Source organism: Macaca fascicularis, chromosome 12 (genome assembly GCF_037993035.2).
Source record: "Macaca fascicularis isolate 582-1 chromosome 12, T2T-MFA8v1.1".
Lineage (NCBI taxonomy): Eukaryota > Metazoa > Chordata > Mammalia > Primates > Cercopithecidae > Macaca > Macaca fascicularis.
The window spans coordinates 20,942,334-20,968,828 of NC_088386.1; the positions used below are offsets into that span (position 1 = coordinate 20,942,334).

The window sequence follows — 26,495 nt, forward strand, 5'->3', positions numbered from 1 at the left end:
GTATATACCAAAATTTCAGGCTCACAGAAGGAAAGCAGGTGTTCAGCATAAATTACATTGTTTGCATAAACAACTTAGGCTTAGTGAGCAGCTTAATCAGTTCTGGAAATGGTGAGAACCCTACCCAAATCCCAATTCCCAGCTGTCGGCCAAGAGCTAACCTTGCAAGCAGGCTTTTATTTATTTTTTATTTTTTTGGTTTGTTTTTTCTTTTTGTTTTTTGTTTTTAATTATTATGGATATATAATAGTTTTACATATGTAATAGTTGTACATATTCATCTTCAAAAGAAATGATAAATGCTTGAGGTGATGGATTCCCCAATTAAACGTTCCAATTCCATTCTTTTATTTATCTTGAAATATACAACAAATTGTTGTTAACTATAGGCGCCCTATTTTGCTACTGAACTCTAGGTCTTACTTCTATCCAACTGTATTTTTGTCCCATTAACCATCCCCTCTTTATGCCCCACTCCCCACTACCCTTCTAAGCATCTGGTAATTCTACTTAGAGATATGTCAACTCTGTATCACCTCTCATAGCTAGCCTTTTTAAGCTCCCTGGCCATCTTAAATCTTCTTATAAAACTTCTACCCAGTTTCCCACTTCTAACCCATGTTTACACACTTAAATGACTATCCATAAGACACTAACATCATTCTATTCTCTTATCTCTGTGAGTTCATTTTTTTTTTTAAGCTCCCACATTTTAGTGAAAACATGTGCAATACTAGTCTTTCTGTGCCTGGCTTATTTCACTTAAATGTCTTTCAGTTCCTTCTATGTTGTTGTAAATGACAGGATTTCATTCTTTTTTATGGCTAAATAATATTCCATTGTGTATATGTACCACATTTTCTTTATTCATTCATCTGTTGATGGGTACTTAGGTTGATTCCATATCTTGGTTATTGTGAATACTGTTGCAGTAAACATGGGAGTAGAGATTTCCCTTCAGTATACGGATTTCCTTTCTGCAAGCAGGCTTTTTTTTTTTTTTTTTTTTTTTTGAGGCGGAGTCTCCCTCTGTCACCCAGGCTGGAGTGCAGTGGCCGTATCTCAGCTCACTGCAAGCTCCGCCTCCCAGGTTTACGCCATTCTCCTGCCTCAGCCTCCCGAGTAGCTGGGACTACAGGCGCCCGCCACCTCGCCCGGCTAGATTTTTGTATTTTTTAGTAGAGACGGGGTTTCACCGTGTTAGCCAGGATGGTCTTGATCTCCTGACCTTGTGATCCGCCCATCTCGGCCTCCCAAAGTGCTGGGATTACAGGCTTGAGCCACCGCGCCCAGCCGGCTTTTTTTTTTTTTTTTTTTTTTTTTTTGAGATGCAGTCTTGCTGTGTCACCTAGGCTGGAGTACAGTGGTGTGATCTCGGCTCACTGCAACCTCTGCCTCCCGGGATCACGCCATTCTCCTCCCTCAGCCTCCCAAGTAGCTGGGACTACACGTGCCTACCACCATGCCCAGCTATTTTTTTGTATTTTTAGTAGAGATGGGGTTTCACGGTGTTAGCCAGGATGGTCTCGATCTCCTGACCTCGTGATCCACCCGCCTCGGCCTCCCAAAGTGCTGGGATTACAGGCGTGAGCCACTGCGCCCGGCCACAGGCAGGCTTTTTTAAGGATACGCAGTCACAGCCCTGCTGGTTCATGTTTTCTGCACAATATATTTCATAATCCAGGGTAGTGCTTAACTGTAGTCTCATGACAAGCATGACAAGAACATTTAAATATCATAGAAATTTTAATACATATTATTGAATATTGAAATAAACTCAATATATTGGATATTGATCTGTTATATGATAAAATCAAAACTCACTGTGTCTAAACTATAAATGTGACACATTAATGTAAGAGGTAGTCTTCCCCTTCTTATCTGCAGTTTTGCTTTCTGTGCTTTCAGTTACCTGTGGTCACGTGTAGTCTGAAAATATTAAATGGAACATTTCAGACAAAAACAACAAGTTTTAAATTGCATGCTGTTCTGAGTAGTATGGTGAAGTCTTGGGCCGTTCTGTCCTGGAGGTGAATCATGCCTTTGTCCAGTGTATCTACAATGTATACACTACCTGCCCCTTAGGCCCTTAGTAGTCACCTTGGTTATCAGATTGACAGATCACAAGAAGGGTGAGTATAGTAAAATAAGATATCTTGAGAGAGACAGAGAGAGAGAGAGACCACATTTATGTAACTTTTGTTACAAAATATTGTCATAACTGTTCTATTGGTACAGATACATAGAGAAAAAACAGTACATACAGGGTTCAATATCATCTGCAGTTTCAAGCATCCACTAGGGGTCTTGGAAATGACCTCCCACAGATAAGGGGGACTATTTGCATCACATTTAAAAGGTCTTTTCTGTCTTTTTCAATTATTCCAAGTGTCTGTGAACTTTTATTTATTTTGGATGGAGTGGTCTTAAAACATGCTACCACCAAAATGGCCCTAGTAAAGAGTATATGTTTAAGAAAGGAGACCTAGTTAAAGAAAGTTTATATACTGGTTTGAAATTGTTCCATTGGTATCAGTTGGTCTTTTGATTTTTTTCAAATTAAAGAATTCTAAGGGAGGGGAAAATGATATTAATCTGTGTTTATGTTTTCGTATAGCAAATAGGCTGTGTAGCACTTTAAAAAAAGAAAATTATTTGTAAATGCAGGTAAACGGGATAGTGTTTCATAAATATTCCTCTTTTAGTATGACCTTTTGTTCACTTAAGCAATTAACTAAAAAAGATGTAATAATTATATTAAATTTAATTTAATCCTTCCACATTCTATTCTGGCCTTTTAAAATATGAATATATACATTTAATATGATTAAATTTATCAGAAGGCACCATAGTATCAGAGCACGAGCTTTGTATGCATTCATTCATTCATTCATTCAACATTAATTGAACACTTACTGTTTGGCTACATAATGAATTAGGTTTAATTCCTAACTCAGGTACTTAGTATCTCTGCAACTCTGGGCAAGTTACTTAATTTCTTGTAGTTTGTTTCTACACTGGTAAACTAAGAATAATAAATAATATGCACTTTCAAGGCAGTTATGAGGATCAAATAAGATAATGGCACCTAGTATGTTTATCAAAATCTAAATGCTATTAACATGATTTCAGCTTTTTGATATGTATTTCCTCAAACTGTTACATAGTCCATAGTCTAAATATTAAATGAAGTAATGAAACCTTTCTATATATTAATATAAATAACTTGTTAGTAGGGTGGTTTTTGTAACCTTTCCATTTACTTTTTAAAATATTTTTAAAATTAACATAGTAAAATTGGACTTTTTGTGGAGGTGAGCAGTTCTCTGAACTTCAGCACTTTATATAGTTTTTCACTAGTACCAACATCAGGAGATACAACAGTTCTATAACACCCCTTACCTCTGCTGCCAAAAAAAGCCCTATTGTCCCTTTTGTCTCTTAGTAAGCATAGACACATCCTTCCCACTTTTTTTTTTTTTTTTTTTTAAGAGACAGGTCTCGCTTTGTCACCCAGGCTGGAATGCATTGGTGCAGTCATGGGTACTGTAGCCTTGAACTCCTGGGCTCAAGTGATCCTTCTGCCTCAGCCTTTTGAGTAGCTAGGACTACAGGCGCACACCACCATGCCCAGCTAAGTTGGTTTTTAATTTTTTTGTAGAGACAGTGTCTTGTTATGTTGCCTGGACTGCTCTTAAACTCCTGGCCTCAAGTGATCCTCCCACCTCAGCCTCCCAAAGTGCTGGGATTATAGGCGTGAGCCACTGTACCTGACCATACTCCCCACATAATCCTTGGAATCCCTGATCTTTCTTGGTCACTATAGTTTTGTCCTTTTGAGAGAGTCATATAAATAGAATTCTACTGTATGTAACCATGGGTGACTGGCTTTTAAAACTCAGCATGGTGCCTTTGAAGTTCTTTGAGGTGATTCTACTTATCAATAGTTTGTTCCTTTTTATTGCTGAGTAGTATTTTATTATAAGGATATACCACACTGTTTACTCATTCATTTGTTGAGGGTTATTAGGATTGTTTTTAGGTTTTGGCATTTTTATATAGAGCTATACTATAAATATTTGTATACAGATTTTTGTGTGAAAACACATTTTCAGTTCACTTGGGTAGATACCTAGAGTAGGATTGCTAAGTCATGTGGTAACTGTATGTTTATAGGAAACTGCAGACATTTCTAGAGTAGCTGTACCATTTTGCATTCCCATCAATAATGTATGAAAATTCCAGTTTCTACATCCTTACCAGCACTTGGTATTATCAGTATTTGTTTTTAGCCATTCCTAGTAGGTGCATAGTGGTATCTCATCCTAATTTTAATTTTGAACATCTTTTGTGTGTTTGTCCATTTATATCTTCTCTATATTACAGTGTCTAAGTCTTTTGCACATATTTTAATTGGGTTATTTGTTTTCTTTTTTGGAGTTGGGGGATTGTTTTCTTACTGTTAAGTTTTAAGAGTTCGTTGTGTACTTTGGATATAAATCTTTTTTATAATGTGTGATTTCCAAAAATTTTCTAGAAAAGACATCGCTAAGAGAAATGAAAAGCTTATCTGTAACAGATAAGACTGTAACTTATCTTTTAATTTCTCTTATGATGTCTTTTCTAGAACAAAAATTTTAAAATTGAATGAAGTTCAGTTTTATCAATTTTTAATTGTATGGATTGTGTTTTTGGCCATGTCTGAGGACTTTTTGCTCTAGGTCACAAATCTTTCTCCTATTAAAAAAATTATTTTATTTTGGAATTATTCAAAATCTGAGGGTGAAAGCAGCTGTTTATGGATGCTGGGGATGGTGGTAGCAGATCCATTACCTAGCTGGCAAAAGGGGTAGCAGTGGCCTGTAGTATTCTTTCGAAAAACCCCTAATCCCAATTTATCCATTTTGATATTTAGATGTTACCTGATTTCTTTCAGCAGTGTCTTACAGTTTTCAGCACGAAGATCCTGTAAATGTTATATGTTTCTCCTTGTTGCTTTTTAATAAAGGAGCTATTGTAATGATATTAAAAAATTTTTTTTTTCATTTCCAATTGTTCGTTTCTAGTATGTAGGGATATGGCTGATTTTGAGGGGTTGACCTTGTATCCTGTAACCTTGCTAAACACAATTACTAGTTCTAGGAGTTGTCATTTCTTTGGGATTTTCTATGTATATAATCACTGTCTCTGAATATGAATAGTATTATTTCCTTTCTAATCTCAGTTCTTTTTTTAAAATATGTATTTTTTAAAAATTGTATACCATCAAGCCATCTGTTCATGTTTTTTTTTTCTTTTTAAAACTGGCCAGGGCTTCCAGTAAAATATTGAATAAGAGCTCCTCATCTCAGAGGGACAGCATTTAGTTTTTTACTATTAAGTATGATGTTAGCTGTGTATTTTTTTGTAGATGCTCTTTATCAGATTGAGAAAGTTCCCTTTTGTTCCTGCTTTGCTGAGAGTTTTTATTATGAATGGATGTTGAATTTTGTCAAATCCTTTTTCTGTTTAAATTGATATGATTTATTTTCTTTAGATTTTTAATATGTTGATTGCATTGATTGATTTTTGGATATATAACCAGCTTTGCATTCTCAAGATAAACTCCACTTCTTTGTGGTGTAATTTGTATTTCTTTCTCTCTCTTTCTCTCTCTCTCTCTGTGTGTGTGTGTATATGTATATATATGCATATTGCTGTATTTGATATGCTAATAGTTTGTTGAGGACTTCAGTGTTTATGTTCATGAGGGATGTTAGTCTTTAGTTTTCTTTTCTCATGCTTTGGTTTTGGAATCAGTAATGTTGGCCTCATAATGTGAAGTCAGAAAGTATTTTGTTCTCTTTTATTTTCTTTGAGAGAGTGTGTAAAATTGATTTTTTTTTTTAACTGATAGAATTTGCCTTTGAAACTTTCTGGGCCTGGCATTCTCACTTTATTCAGGTGGCAGTTCCTTCTAGGGTCCAGGATTTAAGCAGAAGTCTCAGTTCCAGTACCTTGTCTCATGTATACCCATATCCCTGAGAGGTCATTCAAAACATTACAACCTCCGTAGTGATTTGGATTGATGCAGTAAATCCAAATCTAAAGGATATATAAGGAAGCTTTTGTGTTTAGGTTATATAGCAGAGAGATTGGTAATTTCATCAGAAAGATATGCAGCTTCCAAGTCCCAGGACCTTATAAGCAGAGGCACAGTTACGGATAATATCTGAGTGATATTGTGCTTCTGGAAGCCTAGTTTCTGGGCCTAGACTTATTTATATTTATTATTATGAGACTGGGGCATTCTTGGACATAGCCTAATCTGGATGCATGCCAGAGACCACTTTCCCTGGTCTGGGTGTACCTCATCATCTCAGAGTTATATAATTCATATTATGACTGCTAGGCTAAAATATATGGTATTGTCAGACATAAACAGACTTTTCTTCCATCATTCTTGTTCTCTCCAGTCTAGCACAGCATAGTCAGTTTTGCAAACAGTTTTATAGGTCAAACTAACAGACTTTTAACAGTAAAAGGCTTACCCTGTAAAATCCCAGTTCCCAGTGCCCAACTGTTGGGGCCTATAGCCAAAGCTTATCATCCCCTGGTATTTTTCAGTCACCTTCTACGCTCGCTTTTGCCTTTCAGTATACTCTTTGTTTCTGTTACCCAGGAATCTCCTTTTTATTTTTTCAAATTCAGCTGTGTATTTTTACAACATTGTCATATTTGATCAGGTATGTTTTTGTGTGTTTTGGGGCAAGGGGGCCCTGTGTCATGTTAGTTTGCCATATGGTTGGAAGTCACATTCAGTTTTGTCTTACTTGAACTTTCTTAAAGTTTAGGAAGCCAACAACAAAGCTTTTGAGAACTGTTTAAAAATTAAGCATATTAAATGTGTGTGCATTTTCTTTTATTCAGCAAACATTATTTTTAAACATTTACTGTGATCCAGATACAGGAATTTCAAGGATAGAACATGGTTCCTGCCTTAGTAATCTTTGGGATTAGTAGAAAGACAGATAAGGGACTAGACAACAATAACATTTTGTGATAAATGCTCTCATAGAGGGCAGAACACAGGTTTGATGGAAACTCATAAGAGGTACCTGTAATTCAGACAGATTAAGTCAGGACAATGTTTCTAGACAAGGTACACCTGAATCCTGAAAGACACGTGAGAATAAGCCAGGTGAATAAGGTTAACTAATAAGTTAGGTAAAAAGATACTTGAGGCAGAATTAGTAGAGGTGATGATGTTTAAATGAACTTTTGAAACTTGTAGGTAGTTTGGTAAGGTTGGGTATAGCAGTAGAGGGTTGGGAATGGGAAACGATGAGAAGGACTTTGGTATATGGGTATTTTAAGACTAATGTGAACCGGACATCTTAAGAGGATTTCGTAATGTTCTCTTTCTGTTTTATTCATATAATTTTTATTGTAATTGCTAATAAATACATTTCTCAAAAATTTCAAGGATACAAATTACTTGTAATGCTTCAGAGATACTGAAGAATAACAGACACAGAAGTTTTCACCTATACATTTATTTAAATTTGAATTTTAAAAAGTTAAACCAGAATTAAAGCAATGACAGTGAAAATTTGAAAATGATTTTGCAATATATGCATCTGTACTTATTTATACCATAAATATACAATTAGTATAGATTGACCCTGTCAGAGTGATTTTAAAATAATGTATGATTAATTTATATTTTCAAATCAATTCTAGAAAATAGATTTTTGGTATTTATGTCCAATGCTCAATTTTGGTAGTTCAAGTTGAACTATTGATCTATATCTATTTTGAGATCTTCTGGCTTCAGTTTTCATATCAAGCACCTCCCAGATTAGCTCCAAGCCTATTTAACTTTGTTAAGGGTGTTTTATAAAGGTGGACTTTAAAAGATATATGGGCATGATAAATTTTATGTTCTTGGCAATGTAATTGATCTTAATGATGTGTTTTACTGGATGTGTTTCACCCTTCTAATATACCTATCCTTTAAATACTTTTCTTTTTTTTCCTTTAAATATCTTCTAGTGGGTGTTTCCTGAAACCATCATTACAGATTTTTTCTCTTGATTATTATGCTTCATGATAATATAAATAGCCCTGGAAATGACACAGACTTTAACCATAGCAAACATTTATGTCCAAATGGAAATTCATGAGCAGAGATTTTAATAGGAAGGTGTGGTAGGCAAGATAATGAACCCTGCTAGCCCCCAGAGATGGTCCATGACCTAAATCTTAGAACCTGTGAATATAAATTATGTGGCAAAAGGAATTAAGGGAGCATATGGTATTAACATTGCTTAACAATAGACTTTAAGGTAGGGAGATTTATCCTGGATTATCTGGGTGGACCCAGTATAATCACAGGAGTTCTTAAAAGTGGAAGAGGGAGACAGAGGAGAGTTAGTGTCATAGCAGTATGAAAAGAACTGGTCCCAGTGATGTAGGTTTTTAAGATGAAAGAAGAGGGCCATGAGCCAAGTAATGAGGGTAAGCCTCTAGAAACTGGAATGGGTTCTCCGCTAGAGCCTCCCGAAGGGATACAGCCTTGCTGCCACCTTGAATTTAGCCTCGTGAGACCTGTTTCAGACTTCTGACCTGCAGAACTATAGGATGATCAATCTTTGTTGTTTTAAGTCACCAAACTTGTAATAATTTATTACAGCAGCAATATGAACTAATACAGAAAGTAACAGTGTGAAAGCTGTAGATGCCTGGAGAGGCTCCATTGAGAGTTGAACAATATACTGAAAGCACAGCTAGGTTTAAGGGAGGACACATTTTTGTCCCCATGGCTCTGCCTTTGTGTCGGGCGTTGTCTTTGGGCCTTTAGCGTTAGTCATGCTTTGTTGGTCACCACAAAGGAACAATCCACAAATAATCTTGTGAAGACTGTGTAGTTGAATAATTATTATGGCTTTTAAGAAATATTCATTTTCGGCTGGGTACGGTGGCTCATGCCTGTAATCCCAGTACTTTGGGAGGCTGAGGCGGGTGGGTCACGAGGTCTGGAGTTCAAGACCAACCTGGCCAACATAGTGAAACCCTGTCTCTACTAAAAATACAAAAATTAGCTGGACGTGGTGGTGCACGCCTGTAGTCCCAGCTACTTGGGAGGTTGAGGCAGGAGAATTGCTTGAACCCAGGAGACAGAGGTTGCAGTGAGCCAAGATCGTGCCACTGCATACCAGCACGGGCAACAGTGTGAGACTCCATCTCAAAAAAAAAAAAAGAAAAGAAAGAAAGACTCATTTTTGTGATTTTTTTTCAGTTTTCAACCACAAATTACTAGATGTACAATGAAACAGGAAAGTGTGACCCATGCAAGGGGAAAAAATAGTAGAAATGGGCTCTTAGTGGGTCTTGATATTAGATTTAGCAATAACATCAAAACATTTATTACAAGTATGTAGAGAGAATTGAAGGAAAGGGTTTTCGAAGAATTAAATACTAACAATGAGTTACATAGGAATCTCAATAAATAGAAACTATAATAAAGAACCAAATGGTGGCCAGGTGTGGTAGCTCATGCCTATAATCCCACCACTTTGGGAGGCTGAGGTGGGCAGATCACTCGAGGTCAAGAGTTCAAGACTAGCCTGAGCAACATGGTGAAACCCCGTCTCTACTAAAAATACAAAAATAAATAAATAAATAAATAAAAATAGCTGGGTGTGGTGGTATGGGTAGCCCATAGTCCCAGCTACTCGGGAGGCTGAGGTAGGAGAATCACTTGAACCCAGGATGGGGAGGCTGCAGTAAGTTGAGATACTGCCATGGCACTCCAGCCTGGGCAGCAGAGTGAAACTCCATCTCAAAAAACAAAACAAACAAAACAACAACAACAACAAAAAAAACAAATGGAAACTCCAGAGTTGAAAAGTATAATTGAAATGCACTTTCTTCACATGAGCTCAAAAGCAGATCTGAGATGATAGAAGAAAGAGTTGGGAGATTTGAAAGATTAACAGAAATTGTCCAGTCCGAAGAGCAGAGAAAGAAGTTTGGAGAAGACAAAAGAACAAAACCTCTGAGATCTGTAGGTCAGTGTCAAGTGTTCCAAAGCATGCATGTAATGGGACTCCCAGGTGAAGAGAAAGAAAGTGGTAGAAAAACAAATTTGAAGAAATAATGGCCGAGAATTTTCCAAATTTGATTAAAAACACTCAGAACCAGAAGTCTTAGTGAATTTTAAGTAGGATAAACACAAAAGAGAACCACCCCCAGACATAGTATGGGCAACCTGCTGAATCCCTAGATGGAAAGAAAATCTTGTAGGCAGCAAGAGAAAAATGACTTGTCATTTACAAGAGAACAATACTCTTGACTGACTTCTCATCAGAAACAATGGAGGCCAGAGGACAGTGCAGTGACACAAAGTTCTGAAACGGGGGAAAAAGAAAGCATTGTTGACCAAGAATTCTATATCCAGTGAAACTATATTTCAAAAATAAAGGTGAAATAATGACATTGTCATGTAAACAAAGATTGACAGAATTCATCCTTGCCTTACAAGTAATACTAAAAGAAATAGAGGGTAACTTGAATCCATAGGAAGGAATGAAGAGCATTGGAAATACTCTAGTAAATACAATAAATATATTCTCATAATTTTAAAAAAAAGCGTAAGATTGCTTAAGCAATAGTGACAGCACTGTATTGTTGGGTTTATAACATACATGTAATATGTAATATATATGACAATATCGCACAAAGGAAGAGAGGGAGGGAATGGAGCTATACTGTATAAAATTGCTAGATTTTACTGGAATAACCTGAATACATTATAAATTAAAGATGTGTATTGTAATATCTAAAAAAATTACTAAAAATAAATTCAAAAAATGAATTGTTGTTTGAACACCTCCAATTTCCCAGGTATTTTTGTAAGTGATAGGTATTTAACTTTTTTATACCATTTTTTTTAAAGGTCCTTAATCTATTTCTTTCTAAAGTAATATATGTGAGAGTTGTAGAATGGGAACATTCAAAGTAAGTGGTATGGTTTTATGATTTGCCTATGTGAGAGTAACAACAAATATATCAAATATTGGCTAACTTTTTGTTGTTGTTACTTTTGGTCTTTATTGGTGCAGAAAAGAAAAATGCATCTGAAACTAAAAATGAATAGTTGATTGTCCTACCTTTCTCATTTGGAGGATGGGATGCTAAGACACATTTATATTTAAATATAGTATTTAGTAGACATATGCAGTCTGTTATTCAGATGAAACAGTTCTTTTATTAAGAAGTGCAATTGTGACATTTTAATTTGTGTTGATACATTTGATCTAATAAATTTAAGTTACTGGGCTAGAAATTGTAGGAACTATAAAGATTTAGTAATGAAACTCACCCTAGTAGGTATGTAGTGGTCTCTGACTGTTGTTTTAATTTCACTTCCCTGATTACATGTGATATGGAACATCTTTTCATATGGTTGTTTGCTATCTTTATATCTTCTTGGGTGAGGTGTCTGGTTGAAGCCTTTGGGCCTTTTTTTTTTTTTTAAACTTGAATTATGTTCTTATTTTTGAGTTTTAAGAGTTCTCTGTAGATTCCAGATAACAGTCCTCTATCTGAAATCTTTTGCAGATATTTTCTCCCAGACTATGGTTGTCTCTTTCATTCTCTTGACAGTGTCTTTTGCAGAGCAGAAATTTTTAATTTTAATGAAGTCTAGCGTATCAGGTTCTTTCCTGGATTGTGCCTTTGGTGTTGCATCTGAAAGGTCATCAACAAACCCGAAGTTATCTAGATTTTATTCTGTGTTCTAGGAGTTTTATAACTTTTCATTATATTCAGATCTGTAATCCATTTTAAGTTAGTTTTTGTGGAGAATGTAAAGCCTGTCTAGATTAATTTTTTTGCATGTGGATGCCCAGTTGTTCTAGCACCATTTGTTGAAAAGACTATCTCCATTGTATTGCCTCTGTTCCTTTTCAGAGATTAGTTGACTATACTTATGTGGGTTTATTTCTAGCTTCTCTATTCTGTTCCATTGATCTCCATTTGTCTGTTCTTTTGCCGTTACCACACTGTATGATTTCTATAGCTTTATAGTATTGCTTGAAGTTTGATAGTGTTAGTTCTCCAACTTTCTTCTTCAATATTTTATTGGCTACTTTGAGTCTTTTTTTGCTTCTGCTTATAAACTTTAGAATCAGTTTGTGGATATCCTCATGACAACTTGCTGAGATTTTGATTGAGATTGCATTAAATCTGTAGATGAACTTGGAAAGAACTGATATCTTGATAATATTATCTTCCTATCTGTGAATATAGAATATCTATTATGTGTGTGTGTGGTGGTATTGGTGGTGGTAACCGTAATTATTTTGCCATTCCTCTGTTGAAAAATATTTAGGTTGTTTCTAGATTTTTACAATTGAATTAAAATATTATAGTGAATATCACTGTATGTACACCTTTTTGCATTTGTATGAATGGTTTTGTAGCGTAGATATAAAGATATGTGTACTTCATTTGAGTTTTGTCCATTTTAAATATTGATATATTCTGCCCTTTTGCTCTCCAAAAATGTTTTTTTTTTAATTTTTTATTAAGAGACAGGGCCTTGCTCTGTCACCAGGCTGGAGTGCAGTGGTGTGATCATGACTCCCTGCAGTGTCGACTTCCTGGGCTCAAGTGATCCTCCTGTCTCAGCCACCCGAGTAGCTAGGAGTACAGGTGCACACCACCATGCAAAGCTAATTTTTAAATTTTTTGTAGAGATGGGGTCTCACTATGTTTCCCAGGCTGGTCTTGAACTTCTGACCTCAAGCGATCTTCCCATCTCAGCCTAAAAATGCTTTTAAAGTTTATATCACCACCTGTGGCATATCCCAGCACTCTTGCCAACACTGGAGTCTATCGGTATTTTATATTTTTTGCCACAGTGATATCTTCTTTAATTTTTATTTTTTAATCATGAGATTGAACATCTCTTAATAGACTTATTAACTATTTATATTTCTTATTCTATAAAATGTGTATTAGTTTTTTTGCATTCTTTTATATTTAACTTTTTTATTGTGGTGAAACATCCATAACAAAATTTGCCATTTTAACCATTTCTAACTGTACAGTTCAGTGGTATTGAGTACATTCACATTTTTGTGCAACCACTATCCTCCAGAACTTTATCATCCCATACTGAAACTCTGTAACCATTAAACAATGACTTCTCTCCTCTCCCTCTTAGCCACTGGAACCAGCATTCTACTTTCTCTCTATGACTTTGATTCTTTTAGTACCTCATGTAAGTGGAATCATGTAACATTTGCCCTTTTTTCACTGGCTTTTATTTCACCTAGCATAATGTCTTCTAAGTTCAGCTGTGTTGCAATATGTATCAGATTTTATTCTTTTTAAGGCTAAATAATATTCCATTGTATGTATATACCACATTGATCCATTCGTCTGTTGATGGACATTTGGATTGTTTCTCCCTTTTGGCTACTGTGAATAACTCTGTTATGGACATGGGTGCACAAATATCTATTTCAATCTCTGTTTTCATTTCTCTGGATCAAATGGCTAGTGTTCATTTTAAAAAATAATCTATACTGCTTAGCTGTTTTATATTTCTACCAGCAATGCCCAAGGATTTTAATTTCTCTGCATCCTTGCTAACACTTATTGTTGGTTTCTTTGGTAATAGCCATCCTAATGGTTATGAGGTGGTATGTCATAGTAGATCTGATTTGTGTTCCTCTAAGATTAGTGATATTGAGGATTTTTTCATGTGCTTATTTGCCATTTTCATGTTTTCTTTTCTTTTTCTTTTCTTTTTTTTTTTTTTTGAGATGGGGTCTTGCTCTGTCGCCCAGGCTGGAGTGCAGTGGTGTGATCTCGGCTCACTGCAAGCTCTGCCTCCTGGGTTCACACCATCTTCCTGCCTCAGCCTCCCAAGTAGTTGGGACTACAGGCACCCACCACCACACCCGCCTAATTTTTTTGTATTTTTTTAGTAGAGACGGGGTTTCACCATGTTAGCCAGGATGGTCTCGATCTCCTGACTTCATGATCCACCTGCCTCAGCCTCCCAAAGTGCTGGGATTACAGCTGTGGGCCACCGCTCCCAGCCTTTGTATATTTTCTTTTGAGTGACATCGATCCAAGTCCTTTGCCCATTTTAAAATCAGGTTGGTTGTTTTTTTTGTTGTTGTTGATTTTTGCTTTTTTTTTTTTTTAAACCTCCCACTTAATGTTTGTTTACTTTCGATGAAGACATAGTCTCAGGATTCAAGTAGAACTATTGGGGAAAAAGTAATGCCTTATATTGACATTTTGAAGATCATAAAGAAGAGAGTACATTTATCAAGAGTGATGGGGTGATATTTGAGGTAAATCTTTTTTTTTTTTTTTTTTTTGAGATGAGGTCTCACTCTGCTTCCCAGGCTGGAGTGCAGTGGTATCATTATGGCTCACTACAGCCTTGACCTTCTCGCCTCAATCTGTTATCCCACATCAGCCTCCCAAGCTGCTGGGACTACAGGTGCTCTCCACCATGCCCAACTAATTTTTACAATTTTTTATAGAGAGTGGGTCTTGCTATGTTGCCTAGGCTGGTCTTGAACTCCTAAGCCCAAGTGATCCTCCTGCCTTGGCCTGCCAAGATACTGGCATTACAGGTGTGAGCCACCACACCTGGCAAGGTAAATCTTTAAATAACTTGTCAGGATTTGGGTATTTACTAATGGTAGTAGAGTGGATGAGAGGGAGATATTTTATCAATAGAAAGAGGAAAGAAAGGCTTAGGGGATAGAAGGTAGATTGCAGATAAATTGCACTTCAGTTTGGCTTGTTATTCATGGCTTGTATACAGTGGCATTGTGTGTGTTTATAGTAAGAAGGTTGGAACAGCTATCAGTGTAAAAATGCAAATGTTATTTTATCCAGCAACCACTAGAAATTTATTATAGAGATACACATGTAGAAAGACAGTTGCAGTATGGTTGCAGCAGCATAAAACTGGAAATAAAAGTCCTGATCAGTAGGGTACTGTCCTTTGAAAAGAAGCTTTACAAAGTGTATACAAATAGTATAATCATATTTGAGGGTAGGGTGGTTATGCGGTAAATGGAACATTTGTGGAAGAATAACCAAGAGACTGTTGACAGGGATTTTATACAAGTACAGAGGATGGAACAGGGGGATGTTCACTTGTTTTGTTTTGTTTTCTTTCTTCCAGGGACATTTGAAAAAAAGAAAACTATTTTTCAAAGATCTTTAGAGCTTAGTTTTTAAAGCTCTAGATTATTTTCATTATTTTATGCTGTCTCTACATAACTAATTTTGATTTCAGGGCTAGGAGGGTGGAGGTAGGGTAAGGAAATGAAGTAAGTTTTTGTCATGTAAATAATAAACATTATGAATTAGACTTAATTTTTTAAATCATTACTCCTGTTTGGGGGATTTCTTGAGTAGGATGTTTATAAAAATAAGCATTAATAACTCTTTATATACCAGAGGTAATAAATTAGGCAAATGAGTAATATCTCTCATAAGTTATTTTCTTGATTCAAAAAATATTAAATATAAATACATTAAAGAGTGAATAAGAGGGATTTTCAGTAGACAAGATAATCAATTTGACTGTATATTTTCATAAAAGTTTGGCAGCAAATTTGTGACTTTAAAGGATATGGCAACTGAATGAGAAGTTTTAATTAATGTAGATGTCATAGCAAGATTAAGCTGTTTTATGATAATTTTTTACCCCTTTTTAATGTGTTATTGAGTAAAAGAACACAAGAATTCCTTAATTAGGATACTTAGTAAACTGTGTTCTCACATTTAGAAAGGACATATACATCATTGCTGATAATTTTCCTGCAGTTTAGGGAATCTGTCAAACCTTCTTCATTTGCAGACTTAGTGGTATCAGTTCATTAAAGCAAAGTTTCAATACTTGCTTTCTTCTTTTATCTCGTAAACTTAACTTTGAAGGCAAAACTATCGTTTAATGGTCCTTGTGATTTCAGCAAATCGTTTCTTTTTTTCCTTTCAAATATCAGATTTCTTTATTCTTAAAATGTGCTCATTATAGTTTACTTAAATACAAAATATTCACTTTCTTTGCAGGTAAGAAATTTCACTGACATTTCCATGTCAATTAGCTTCTTTTTAATAAAAAAGCTTTCATTAAAAATAAACATTTAAATTACTGAACTATTATATTCATTAGTCTCAATACCTCTTAAAATACTTAAAACTTCAGAAAATAGACTGTAAACCTTGCCCAAAGGTGGCATCCAACTCTGAGCAGGCCACACAGAGTGTGTTAGAGCATGGCCATGCGCATGGCCATACAACCCCTGGGGCCACCTCCACAATGGCTCAGCCCCACCACTGACCCTCTGCTGAAAACCCTGCCCCTCAGCAGGACGCAAACTTGTCCCCCAAATAGTGGTGACCTCAAACTGCAATGTGATGATAAAACCTGCAGCTGACACTGCCCTCCACAAGGGTTCTGGAAAGGCCAGAGCTGGAGACGGTAAACCGCAGCACCGTCCCAGGTCACCCCAGCTAAAGGTATTCAACACCAGCCAAAAGGCTAAAGTTTAGTTAAGGGTTCAAAGGCAAATACACTGAAACCCATATGTAAACCTGCCTGGTTTTCAAGCTGAAAGAGAAACACTTTGGTGTCTTCAATAACTCAGACCTGCACTGGATGAAGCAATGAAGGCAAGGTCACAGCTGCTAAAGCACAGAGGGGTTAAACAGTATGAAACCAGAAGAAACTCTCAAGTGAGAGATGTGAAGCAGCAGACCGAGGCACCAGACACCTCTCCCACCCACACCTCTCCCACCAGACACCTCTCCCACCAGCTGCAGGGCTCTGGGCAGCGTTCTCAGCCCAGCCATTCTGTGACAGTTGTTTAAGGAATCAGCTGTTGACCTTTTTTCTCAAGCAGCAACAGTGACATCAATATTACAGTGGTCTTATGAATACACCCGTGTGATCAACTTGTTGGTAAACACATGAGTATACAACATAAAGTAGGCAAACCGGAAAAAGTCTCTCTCTTTCTCACACACACACACACACACACAGAGAGAGAGAGAGATGGGCATGCAAATATATCTGAGCCTATTTTAGTCGAATCAAATTTAGATTTCAGCAGATTGTTTCTAATTGTTTCTAATTTGTAAAGAATAGAGGGGAACTAGTAGGTGGATGATAGAAGTGCTTCTTAAAATTGAGTTCTTGTAGGTTCGGTTGCCATCAAAAGAAACACCTGTAGTTTGAACCTGACTTGTTAAATTTTCTGTAGGGAAATTTTTTTGTGTTTTTCAAGTAATGGATTTTTGTTCTGAGGTTTCCCCTGTTTAATGCAGTTAATTCTGTTTTTTAAGGTATGGGCTGCGTGAGTTCGTGGTGATTGCTCCCGCTGCACACAGTGATGCTGTTCTCAGCGAATCTAAGTGCAACCTTCTTCTGAGTTCTGTTTCTATTGCCTTGGGAAACACTGGCTGGTGAGTGGACGTTTTTTAAAACCTAGACAAAAAAACTGTTTTTAACAGTAATTTATGAAGGCAAACAGTTATTAAATGTTAGCTTTTTTGTTGTAATTAGGAACTTAGTGCATATATATTGTTAAACTAAATTTGTCTTGAGGTTACCTCTGTACCTGCTCCCTGTATAAAGAACTGCTACCTAACTTATTTCATGTACAAACTGAAAGCTTAATTTGGGAGTATACTTTTGGAACAATTCACTGAGTCCCAGCCAATCACAGCAGCTTAGGTTCAGTCAATCACAGGCCAACTGATCAGAGCATGCACAAATAAAGCAAACTCGGAACTGTAACCAATCAAGCTGTTTCTGTACCTTACTTCCATTTTCTGTCTATAAATGCTGCCTGCCCACCTTACAGAGCTGATCTGTCTGAACCTCCACTGGTTCTGAAGACTATGTGATTCTCAACTCATTCTTTGCTCAAATAAATGTTTTATTTATTTATTTATTTTTTTGAGACACAGTCTTGCTCTGTCGCCCAGGCTGGAGTGCAGTGGCACGGTCTGGGCTCACTGCAGCCTCCACATCTTGAGTTCAAGTGACTCTTCTGCCTCAGCCTCCCGAGTATCTGGGAGTACAGGTGTGCACCACCCTTGGCTGATTTTATTTTTATTTTTTAAATTTTCAGTAGAGATGGGGTTTCACTGTGTTGACCAGGCTGGTCTCAAACTCCTGACCTCAGATGATCCGCCCACCTCAGCCTTCCAGAGTGCTAGGATTTTAGGCATAAGCTACTGTGCCCTGCCTTAAACTCCATTAAGTTTAATTAGTTGAAAATTTTTCTTTTAACAATATACCTGCATATTTTTATACTGGAATTTGGTATATAAGGACAAAACTAGTAAAACCTAAATGGAGGCCATTTCTAAAGGTAATCTTCCTGAAATAATTCAGTGTGTTATTTGGAATAACTTTTTTAAAAGTTAATTTTCAGTACCTTTAGACCCTATTCTTAATTGGAAGTATTGAAGAAGATGAAATTTGTTTAATCACTATTCTGCCGTTTTGAATTGTATTTCATTTGCGTATTGAATAGACTATGATACTCTAAATCTACTGGGGAATAATTAATTTATTTTAGTGGATGTACTCCGTGGTGTATCCTAAGTGAATAATTTTGCTAGAATAGTTACTGCTGTAGGATTATTAACTTGGGGATGTATCTGTGCAGTCCTTTCTTGTTATTTAAGGTAGTTGTGTGCTTTAAAGTTGCCACCAACACTAAGTTATCAATTCCTCACCTATTTCTCCAAGGAGAAATGCGGTTCCTTCGAGCTTCTGGCCACATTTTTTGTCAACCAGTTAATACATAACCTTCTCTTATGTGTGTTTCTGTTTAAAGATAGCTTATTTAATATACAATGTTGAGTCATTAACATTGAACTTGTAGCCAAAAGCGATGTAACTTGTGCATGAACGACGCTTCTGGGAAAATGCATGTATTAACATGTATTTTCTCTGTAAGGCACATCACAACCTCCTTGTGCTTAGGAGCCCTACTTTGTCTTTAAATGATGTGAAAAATATTTCACCACAATATTGGCTTAATTTATATTGTTTAATACCTGTGAGTTAGGTTTTATTATTAATTTGGAAAGACTAATATGAAATAATCACTTTTATGCAAGACAGTTTTCATTTTGATGTTTTCTGACTTTTAGTTGGCTGTTCTAAAACAATTTTTCAGACTAATCAAAGTACTTCTAGATGATAGTTTCTGTAGTTTAGTAGTATAGGGAGAAAAAGGAACTCAGAATGTCTTTGTTATAAACACAAACCTGTGTTTTTGTTGTGTTTCCAGTTTAGTGCTTTTAAATTCTTGAGATTAAAATAATTTGGAAAAAATTTGAGGTTCAGGTTTAATGTTTAATGAGCTTGTATTCTATTCCTATTTAATCATGTCCTGCAGTCAGGTGCCACTCTTCGTGCAAATTCACCACAAATGGCGAAGAATGTATGTAGGAGAATGTCAAGGTCCTGGTGTACGAACTGACTTCGAAATGGTTCATCTTAGAAAAGTGCCAAATCAGTACACTCACTTATCAGGTCTGCTGGATATCTTCAAATCAAAGATCGTGAGTTGGGATTGATATTATCAGTCTTATCCGAGATCCAGATAAAAGTAGAGATTTGATCATTTTTTTCAGCATATAGAAACAGTTCTCTATAATATTGATAATGTAATTGCTTGGAAGAAAGCTTTAAGTGACTACACAAATTACTTTGTAATTTCAAATAAACAAAATATCCAGTTATATTTGTAGTGTACTAATGCTAAAGCAACAACTGACTTGTTTGTTTGTTCGGTCTGTTAGCATTTATTGACCGTGTATCTTTTACTCCTTGTCCTCTGTTGGCAATATTGCCAGTCTCCCAAGCTTAATGGGGCTCAGGTAGCTGCTTGTTTGAGCATTTGAAGCATTTGACTATGAACTCCTTAAGGTCTAAACCCTTTGGGTTCTGAATTGCATTTTTTCCCTCAAATCTTTCTTTGATTTAATTTTCATGGTTAATCTGGCTTATATCCTAGGCCTGAGAGCAGCAGGGCTAAATGGGACATGCTAAATATATTCTTATATTCTATAACAACACTGTCTGTAGCTATGGAGGACTTGCCTGTGCTGCTCTGGGGGGCTTGGGGGAATGGGGCTGATTAGGGCTTAAGTTGAGTAGCTGTTTGTGAATACCTCTAGAAGATAGAGAAAGCTAGATAACCAAGTAGTGGAGGGGATCCTCTACTTAGAGAAATATTACTCTTAGGTTATTAGGATGCTGATTTAAATTTGGAGTATGTTAAGTGCTGAACATGACACTATCTCACAGTTGATTAATAAACTGACATCATGTGTCGTGTGATGGCTGTTAATCGCATTTGGCCACTTATGTGAGACAGTGGCAGCTTTAGCACTTAAATATATAAGTATATTGATTAGGATATTGATTATATGTATATTATAATGAAGTATATTGATTATAAGTAAATATATTAATTTTGATATATAATTACATATGTGGCATTCCTGCCAAAATGTTTAACATACTATAAATCAAACCATGAGGAAGCAATCACATATTTCCAAAGTGAGCCCTGTTTTGTAGCAGTAACTGGTCAGTATGATGATAGGCAAAATAAAGACTGGAAGCAATTTAGATTTAAGGAGATAATGGGACCTGACAGCTAAATGCAACACATGATTCTTGATTGGATCCTTTATCAAAACAAAATAGTCAGTAAGGACATTATTGGGACAATTGGGATGATTTTAATATGGACTGTATATTGAAAATAGTATCAATGTTAAATTTATTGAGTGTGATAATTATATTATAGTTGTATAGAATAATGTCCTTGTTCTTAGGAATTACATGCTAACGTATTTAAGGGTGAATTGTTATAATGCCTACCTTTTTCAGAAGATTCAGCCAAAAAAATGTCATATGCTTAATATATATATGTGTATGTGTGGCAAAGTGTTAATGATTATGAGCTCTGTGAAAGTCATATGGGTGTTCATTGTACTAGTTTTCCAACCTTTCTGAAGGTTTGAGAATTTTCAAAAGAAAAAGAATTCTAAGAAAAAATTGCTGAAATTTATTTTTAAATAGGTAACATTTGTTAGAAAGATATTTAGGATTAGAATTTAATCATAAAGATATGTTTTTAGTGTTGAGGACCTAAATAGTGTGCTGGTAGGATTATTACCAACTACATAAATCCCTTTGATGTTAAAAAAATGTAATGCATTTACCAGGTTAGGAAATTAAAGTAAAAGCTTCTTTTACCTCTCCACCTGTCTCCTCAAAGTGACAACTGTTAGCAGTGGCTTGTGATTATCTCCATTAGAAAAATTACAGATGCTTCGATTTTAGAGAATTCCATGTATATATGTAATATTCTTTTCAAAAAACCTTCTGGGCTCTGAAGTGCTGTGGGTACTGTTTAATTCCACATATAGTTTGGGAAATTTTTGTAAAAGGCAAGTATGTATTAGTATCTTCTCCATTATTTTTCCTTTGCTCTTACCATAAGTCTTCAATTATATTTAAAATTTTTAGATCAAGTTTCTGGTCACATGGAAATATCAATGCCTCATTTCTTCTTCTTCTTCCTCTTCCTCCTCCTCTTCCTCCTCCTCTTCCTCTTCTTTCTCTTCCTCTTTTCTTTTTTTTTGAGACAGGGTCTCACTCTATCACCCAGGCTGCAGTGTAGGGCATGATTATGGCTCACTGTAGCCTCAACCTCCTGGGGTCACTGAATCTTCCCACCTCTGCCTCCTGAGTAGTTGGGACTGTAGGTGTGCATCACCACACACAGCTAATCTTTATATTTTTTGTAGAGACAGGGTTTCACCATGTTGCTCTGGCTGGTCTTAAACTCCTAGGCTCAAGCAGTCCGCCTGCTCAGCCTCCCAAAGTACCAAGATAACGGGTGTGAGCCACTGCGCTGGGCCTTAGTCTTTCTTCTTAAGAAATCATTAATGAATATTATCTTCAGATCTTTTATGTCACATCTCTTTTTTGAAGGTAGGGAATACATTGATCTCTGGAACCCAACTTAGATCTTGGCTATTTATTAGCAGTACTTTAAAAAAAGTTTTTAATCAGTTTATCTCATCATCTGACAAACCTGAAACTTATTTTTTTGATAAGAAACATCTCTCAAAATTGATTTGAGAAAATTGAATTTAAGAGCTGGTTTGGGCGCTTAAGTTTAATCCTGTAAATATTTGAAAACTCTCATAACTTCATCGTCTTTTCTTTTTCAGTTTAGACATTCTTAGTTCTTGAGATGTTCTTTACATTTTATGGTATTATATTATGACTTGATTTGGATGTTTGTCTCTTTTAGAACTACTTTTTTATGTTTTGAGAAGTTTAGTTTGTAGGCTCATTTTGAATGAGTTTCATTTTAAATTTTTAATGTTCACTCCCATCCATCCTCTCTAGTGATTTTGTAGTTTTATGGTTACTCCCTACCTGCAGAATATTTCAGAACTAGGTCTTAAAATAGTGTTTGGAGTCTCTTGCTCTGTAGTAATGTTGGGGTTTTGATAACTGGTCTTAGAATCTTGGGTTGCTTGCTCACCACATGCAGGTGAGGGTTTTTTCCCTTCACACAATAGCCCCCAGTCCCATACCTTCCAATAAAGCCGTTGTGCCAAGCAGGAGTGACGTGTCCCAATGTCTGGCTTAAGCAGAGAGTCTTGCAATGCCCTCATTCTGGACTGAGCCCTTTTGGTTTCATCCTAGATTGTCAGTGCCGCCTTCCATACCTTAAGGCATGTGCCTTGAACCCCAGTTATCCTCCAGGGTCCACAAAGATATTTCCATCATTTTTCATCCTAATCCTTCCTTCCTTCCTTCCTTCCTTCCTTCCTTCCTTCCTTCCTTCCTTCCTTCCTTCCTCCCTCCCTCCCTCCCTCCCTCCCTCCCTCCCTCCCTCCTTCCCTTCCCTCCCTCCCTCCCTCCTTCCTTCCTTCCTTCCTTCCTTCCTTCCTTCCTTCCTTCCTTCCTTCCTTCTTTCCCTCCCTCCCTCCTTCCTTCCTTCTTTCTTACTCTCTCTCTCTTTCTTTCTCTCTCTCTCTCATCTCTCTCTCTCTCCCCTTTCTTCCTTTCCTTTCCTCCCTCCCTCCCTCCCTCCCTCCCTTCTTTTCTTTTCTTTTCTTTTCTTTTCTTTTCTTTTCTCTTCTCTTCTCTTCTCTTCTTTTCTTTTCTTTCTTTTCTTTTCTTTTTTTTTGAGATGGGATCTTACTCTATCATCCAGGCTGGACTGCAGTGGTGAGGCACTGCAACCTCTGCCTCCCGGGATCAAGCGATTCTCCTGCCTCAGCCTCCCAAACAGCTGGGATTACAGGCACACATCACTACTGCCCGGCTAGTTTTTGTATTTTTAGTAGAGATGGGGTTTCACCATGTTGGCCAGGCTGGTCTTGAACTCCTGACTTCAAATGATCCACCCGCCTTGGCCTCCCAAAGTGCTGGGATTACAGGCGTGAGCCACCGTGCCTGGCCCTAATTCTTTCTTTCTGGGAATCTGTTTTTGTATTTATCTGTGTGACTGGATCAGAGGTCATGTGTCAAAGTGGCCTTGTTATGGCTTCTAGAACATTTACCCCTTATTATAGGTGAATGCTCATTTGATCTCTGGACATGACTAAAAAGTTGATACACTGACCAGCCAAAATCTCACCTTGCTGTTGGGCACAGGAGCCCAAAACTGAATTCAGTTTTTTGGGAGCAGCTATCTACTCTTGTGACTTCAGACTGAGTTTGTGTTCTTAAAGCTACTAGTGACATTTATAGATGCTGCTGCTGAGCTAAATGTAAATGTCATGTATTCCTTTGCCACTCAAAGTGTAGTCTCCTGAACAGCAGCATCTGGAAACTGGTTAGATACGCAGAAGAGTATTGAATCTGCATTTCACAAGTTCCCTAGGTGATTCCTATGCATATTTAAGTCCTATTTTATATTAGTTCAGATTAAGCATTATGAAGGAAAGCTGAGGTCATAGGATGTTTAAATGACAGTATTAGGTTTTGTGATTTTTCATGAATTGACAGATAAATCTAAGTTTTCTTTTGTTAACTGATTCGTTAATCTATTTTGTGTGAGTGAGCATTCATTTCTCTTAGTCTGAAATTTTGGTTAAATATTCAAGGCTGGCTTTCATTTGAGTTTATTTTCATTTAAAAGAAAGAAGAGACATTCTCTCCCCAAACCAAGTCTTATACTTTTCTAATACTTTTACTTATTTGAAAAATGAATCACCTTTTTTTCACATTTAGTATGTCTGAAGTGAATAGTAAGAAATGGTGTTTTATGATTAAAACAGTAAAAGATACTTTAAAGAACATTTTGCTTAATAGAATGTAATATCTCTTTTTCTAATAACAGTTTAAACAGCTTTATTTTAAAGCTATGACATTGTTTTAGAAACTTTTTTTAGCTACATCAAATGAAAACATTTGTGGAAGCAGTATGCAGAAATTATGGAAATCCTTCTGTACACACAAATATGTGGACAAAAATACAGTGATTCTTTGGAAAGTTTACTTTTCCATTTTTAAAAACCCGGTCTCACAATTGCCAGTACTGTTGCTTAGTATAGGATCTTTCCTCTTGTTCATCCCTGATCCACTTCTTGAGCTTTTGGACTGTGAAAATTTCTTCTGTGAAAAGGATTTCCTAAGTTTTGCATCTGTGGCTCTAATGACTTCAGTGACTTATTTTTCCTTTCGAATGGCTAGAATATCATGTTTTTAATAACTAGAATATGCACCCTGTTGTTTAACACTAGAATCTGAAAATCCAGGTTTCATAAAGGTAGTATTAATCCGTTCCATAAGTTTGAAATTTTGATGTTGAATTAATACGAAAGGGTACCAGCATTTACATGATATTGTCTTTGCATGTATTTCCTAGGGATGTCCTTTAACTCCATTGCCTCCAGTTAGTATTGCTATTCGATTCACCTATGTACTTCAAGATTGGCAACAGTATTTTTGGCCTCAGCAACCTCCAGGTGAGAGCATTTAGAACTATATTTAACTTACTGAATATAAATGGAAAAGAAGATACATTCAGAAATTACAATTACTTAACAAGAGTTTCAAGTGTTTTACATTAGAAATATTTGTGATTCATTTTAAATGTAATATTGTTGCTTTCATTGCCCTTATCATTTTTTTTCTCTTAAAGAAAAACTGTGGGTTTTCTAGAGATAGTAATACTCTATGTTTGACAATCTGTCTTTAAAAGCCTTATATAAGGCACCCCTTGCTGTGGCACATCATATGCCATAAATGTAGCGAATGATTAACATGTCTGTTTTTAGACTATTATAAGAGCAGAGCTGTTCTCAGCTCACCCTCATAAAATGAGAACAGACATGCAAAAAACTTTAAAGAGAGTATTGTTTCAAGAAACGGGGCCAAACAAGGAAAGCAGAGAAGAAAAATATATGTAGGGGAAAATAATAATTAACTTGTATGTTATAGAAATATAATCAAAATCAATTTGCCTGCTTACCCTTGATAAACAGATTCATTCAACAATTATTAATTATTAACCTGTAATAGACTAGGCAGTGCTAAGGACAGCAATATGAACAACACATTACCTCAGTTTCATGGACATATGTCCTAATTAACATTTTGATTCATGGGTGTTTCTTTCATATGTTTGATTATATTGAAGCCCATCTAATAAGGAATATAACACAAACTTATAAAATACAAGAATTTCACTAGCTTGAAAACATTTTTTAATCTACCTCCCCTAAAGAGAAATAAAATAAACTAATATTCTTTATTGTTTATTTTTGTTCTAAGTAGTTGGCTAGTTATAGGATTGAAAATAATTGGTAGGCATGAGATGATATAAAAATTAATATAATACAGGCCAGGCATGGTGACTCACACCTGTAATCCCAGCACTTTGGGAAGCCAAGGCAGGCAGATGACCTGAGGTCAGGAGTTCAAGACCAGCCTGGCCAACATGGTGAAACCTTGTCTCTACTAAAAATACAAAAATTAGCCAGGTGCAGTGGCAGGAGCCTGTAATCCCAGCTACTCGGGAGGCGGAGGCAGAAGAACCCCTTGAACCTGGGAGGTGGAGGTTGCAGTGAGCCGACATTGTACCACTGTACCCCAGCCTAGGTGACAGAGTGAGACTCTGTCTCAAAAAAAATTTTTTTTTTAATGTAATATATCCTTAGCTTTTGGCAGTTATATGTACTACTACTATTTTATTTTATATATCACAAAATAATTTGCAACTCTAATGTACACTATGAAAGGACCGTATCTAAACTACAACAGAGAAATAAAAGCTAAGCTTTAGATTTATATCAGAAGAAACACGCAAATGTTTGTGTTGGTGATTTTAGTTCCCAGATAACAGTACCCACTGGACAAGTTATAATATACTTCTAGTTAGAAGTTTCCATTCTTATCTTAC

General features: G+C 36.2%; 1 protein-coding gene across 4 annotated transcripts in view; it reads left to right on the forward strand.

The window, feature by feature from the left end:
- Positions 1–26,495, forward strand: part of RAB3GAP1 (RAB3 GTPase activating protein catalytic subunit 1) — a 110,541-nt gene that overhangs the window by 39,723 nt on the left and 44,323 nt on the right. For all 4 annotated transcript variants that reach the window (XM_005572999.3, XM_005573001.4, XM_005573003.4 and 1 more), the window contains 3 exons: positions 17,374–17,493; positions 19,446–19,611; positions 24,960–25,059. In XM_005572999.3, coding sequence (XP_005573056.2) covers positions 17,374–17,493; positions 19,446–19,611; positions 24,960–25,059 — 386 coding nt within the window. The remainder of the gene's footprint in view (positions 1–17,373; positions 17,494–19,445; positions 19,612–24,959; positions 25,060–26,495) is intronic.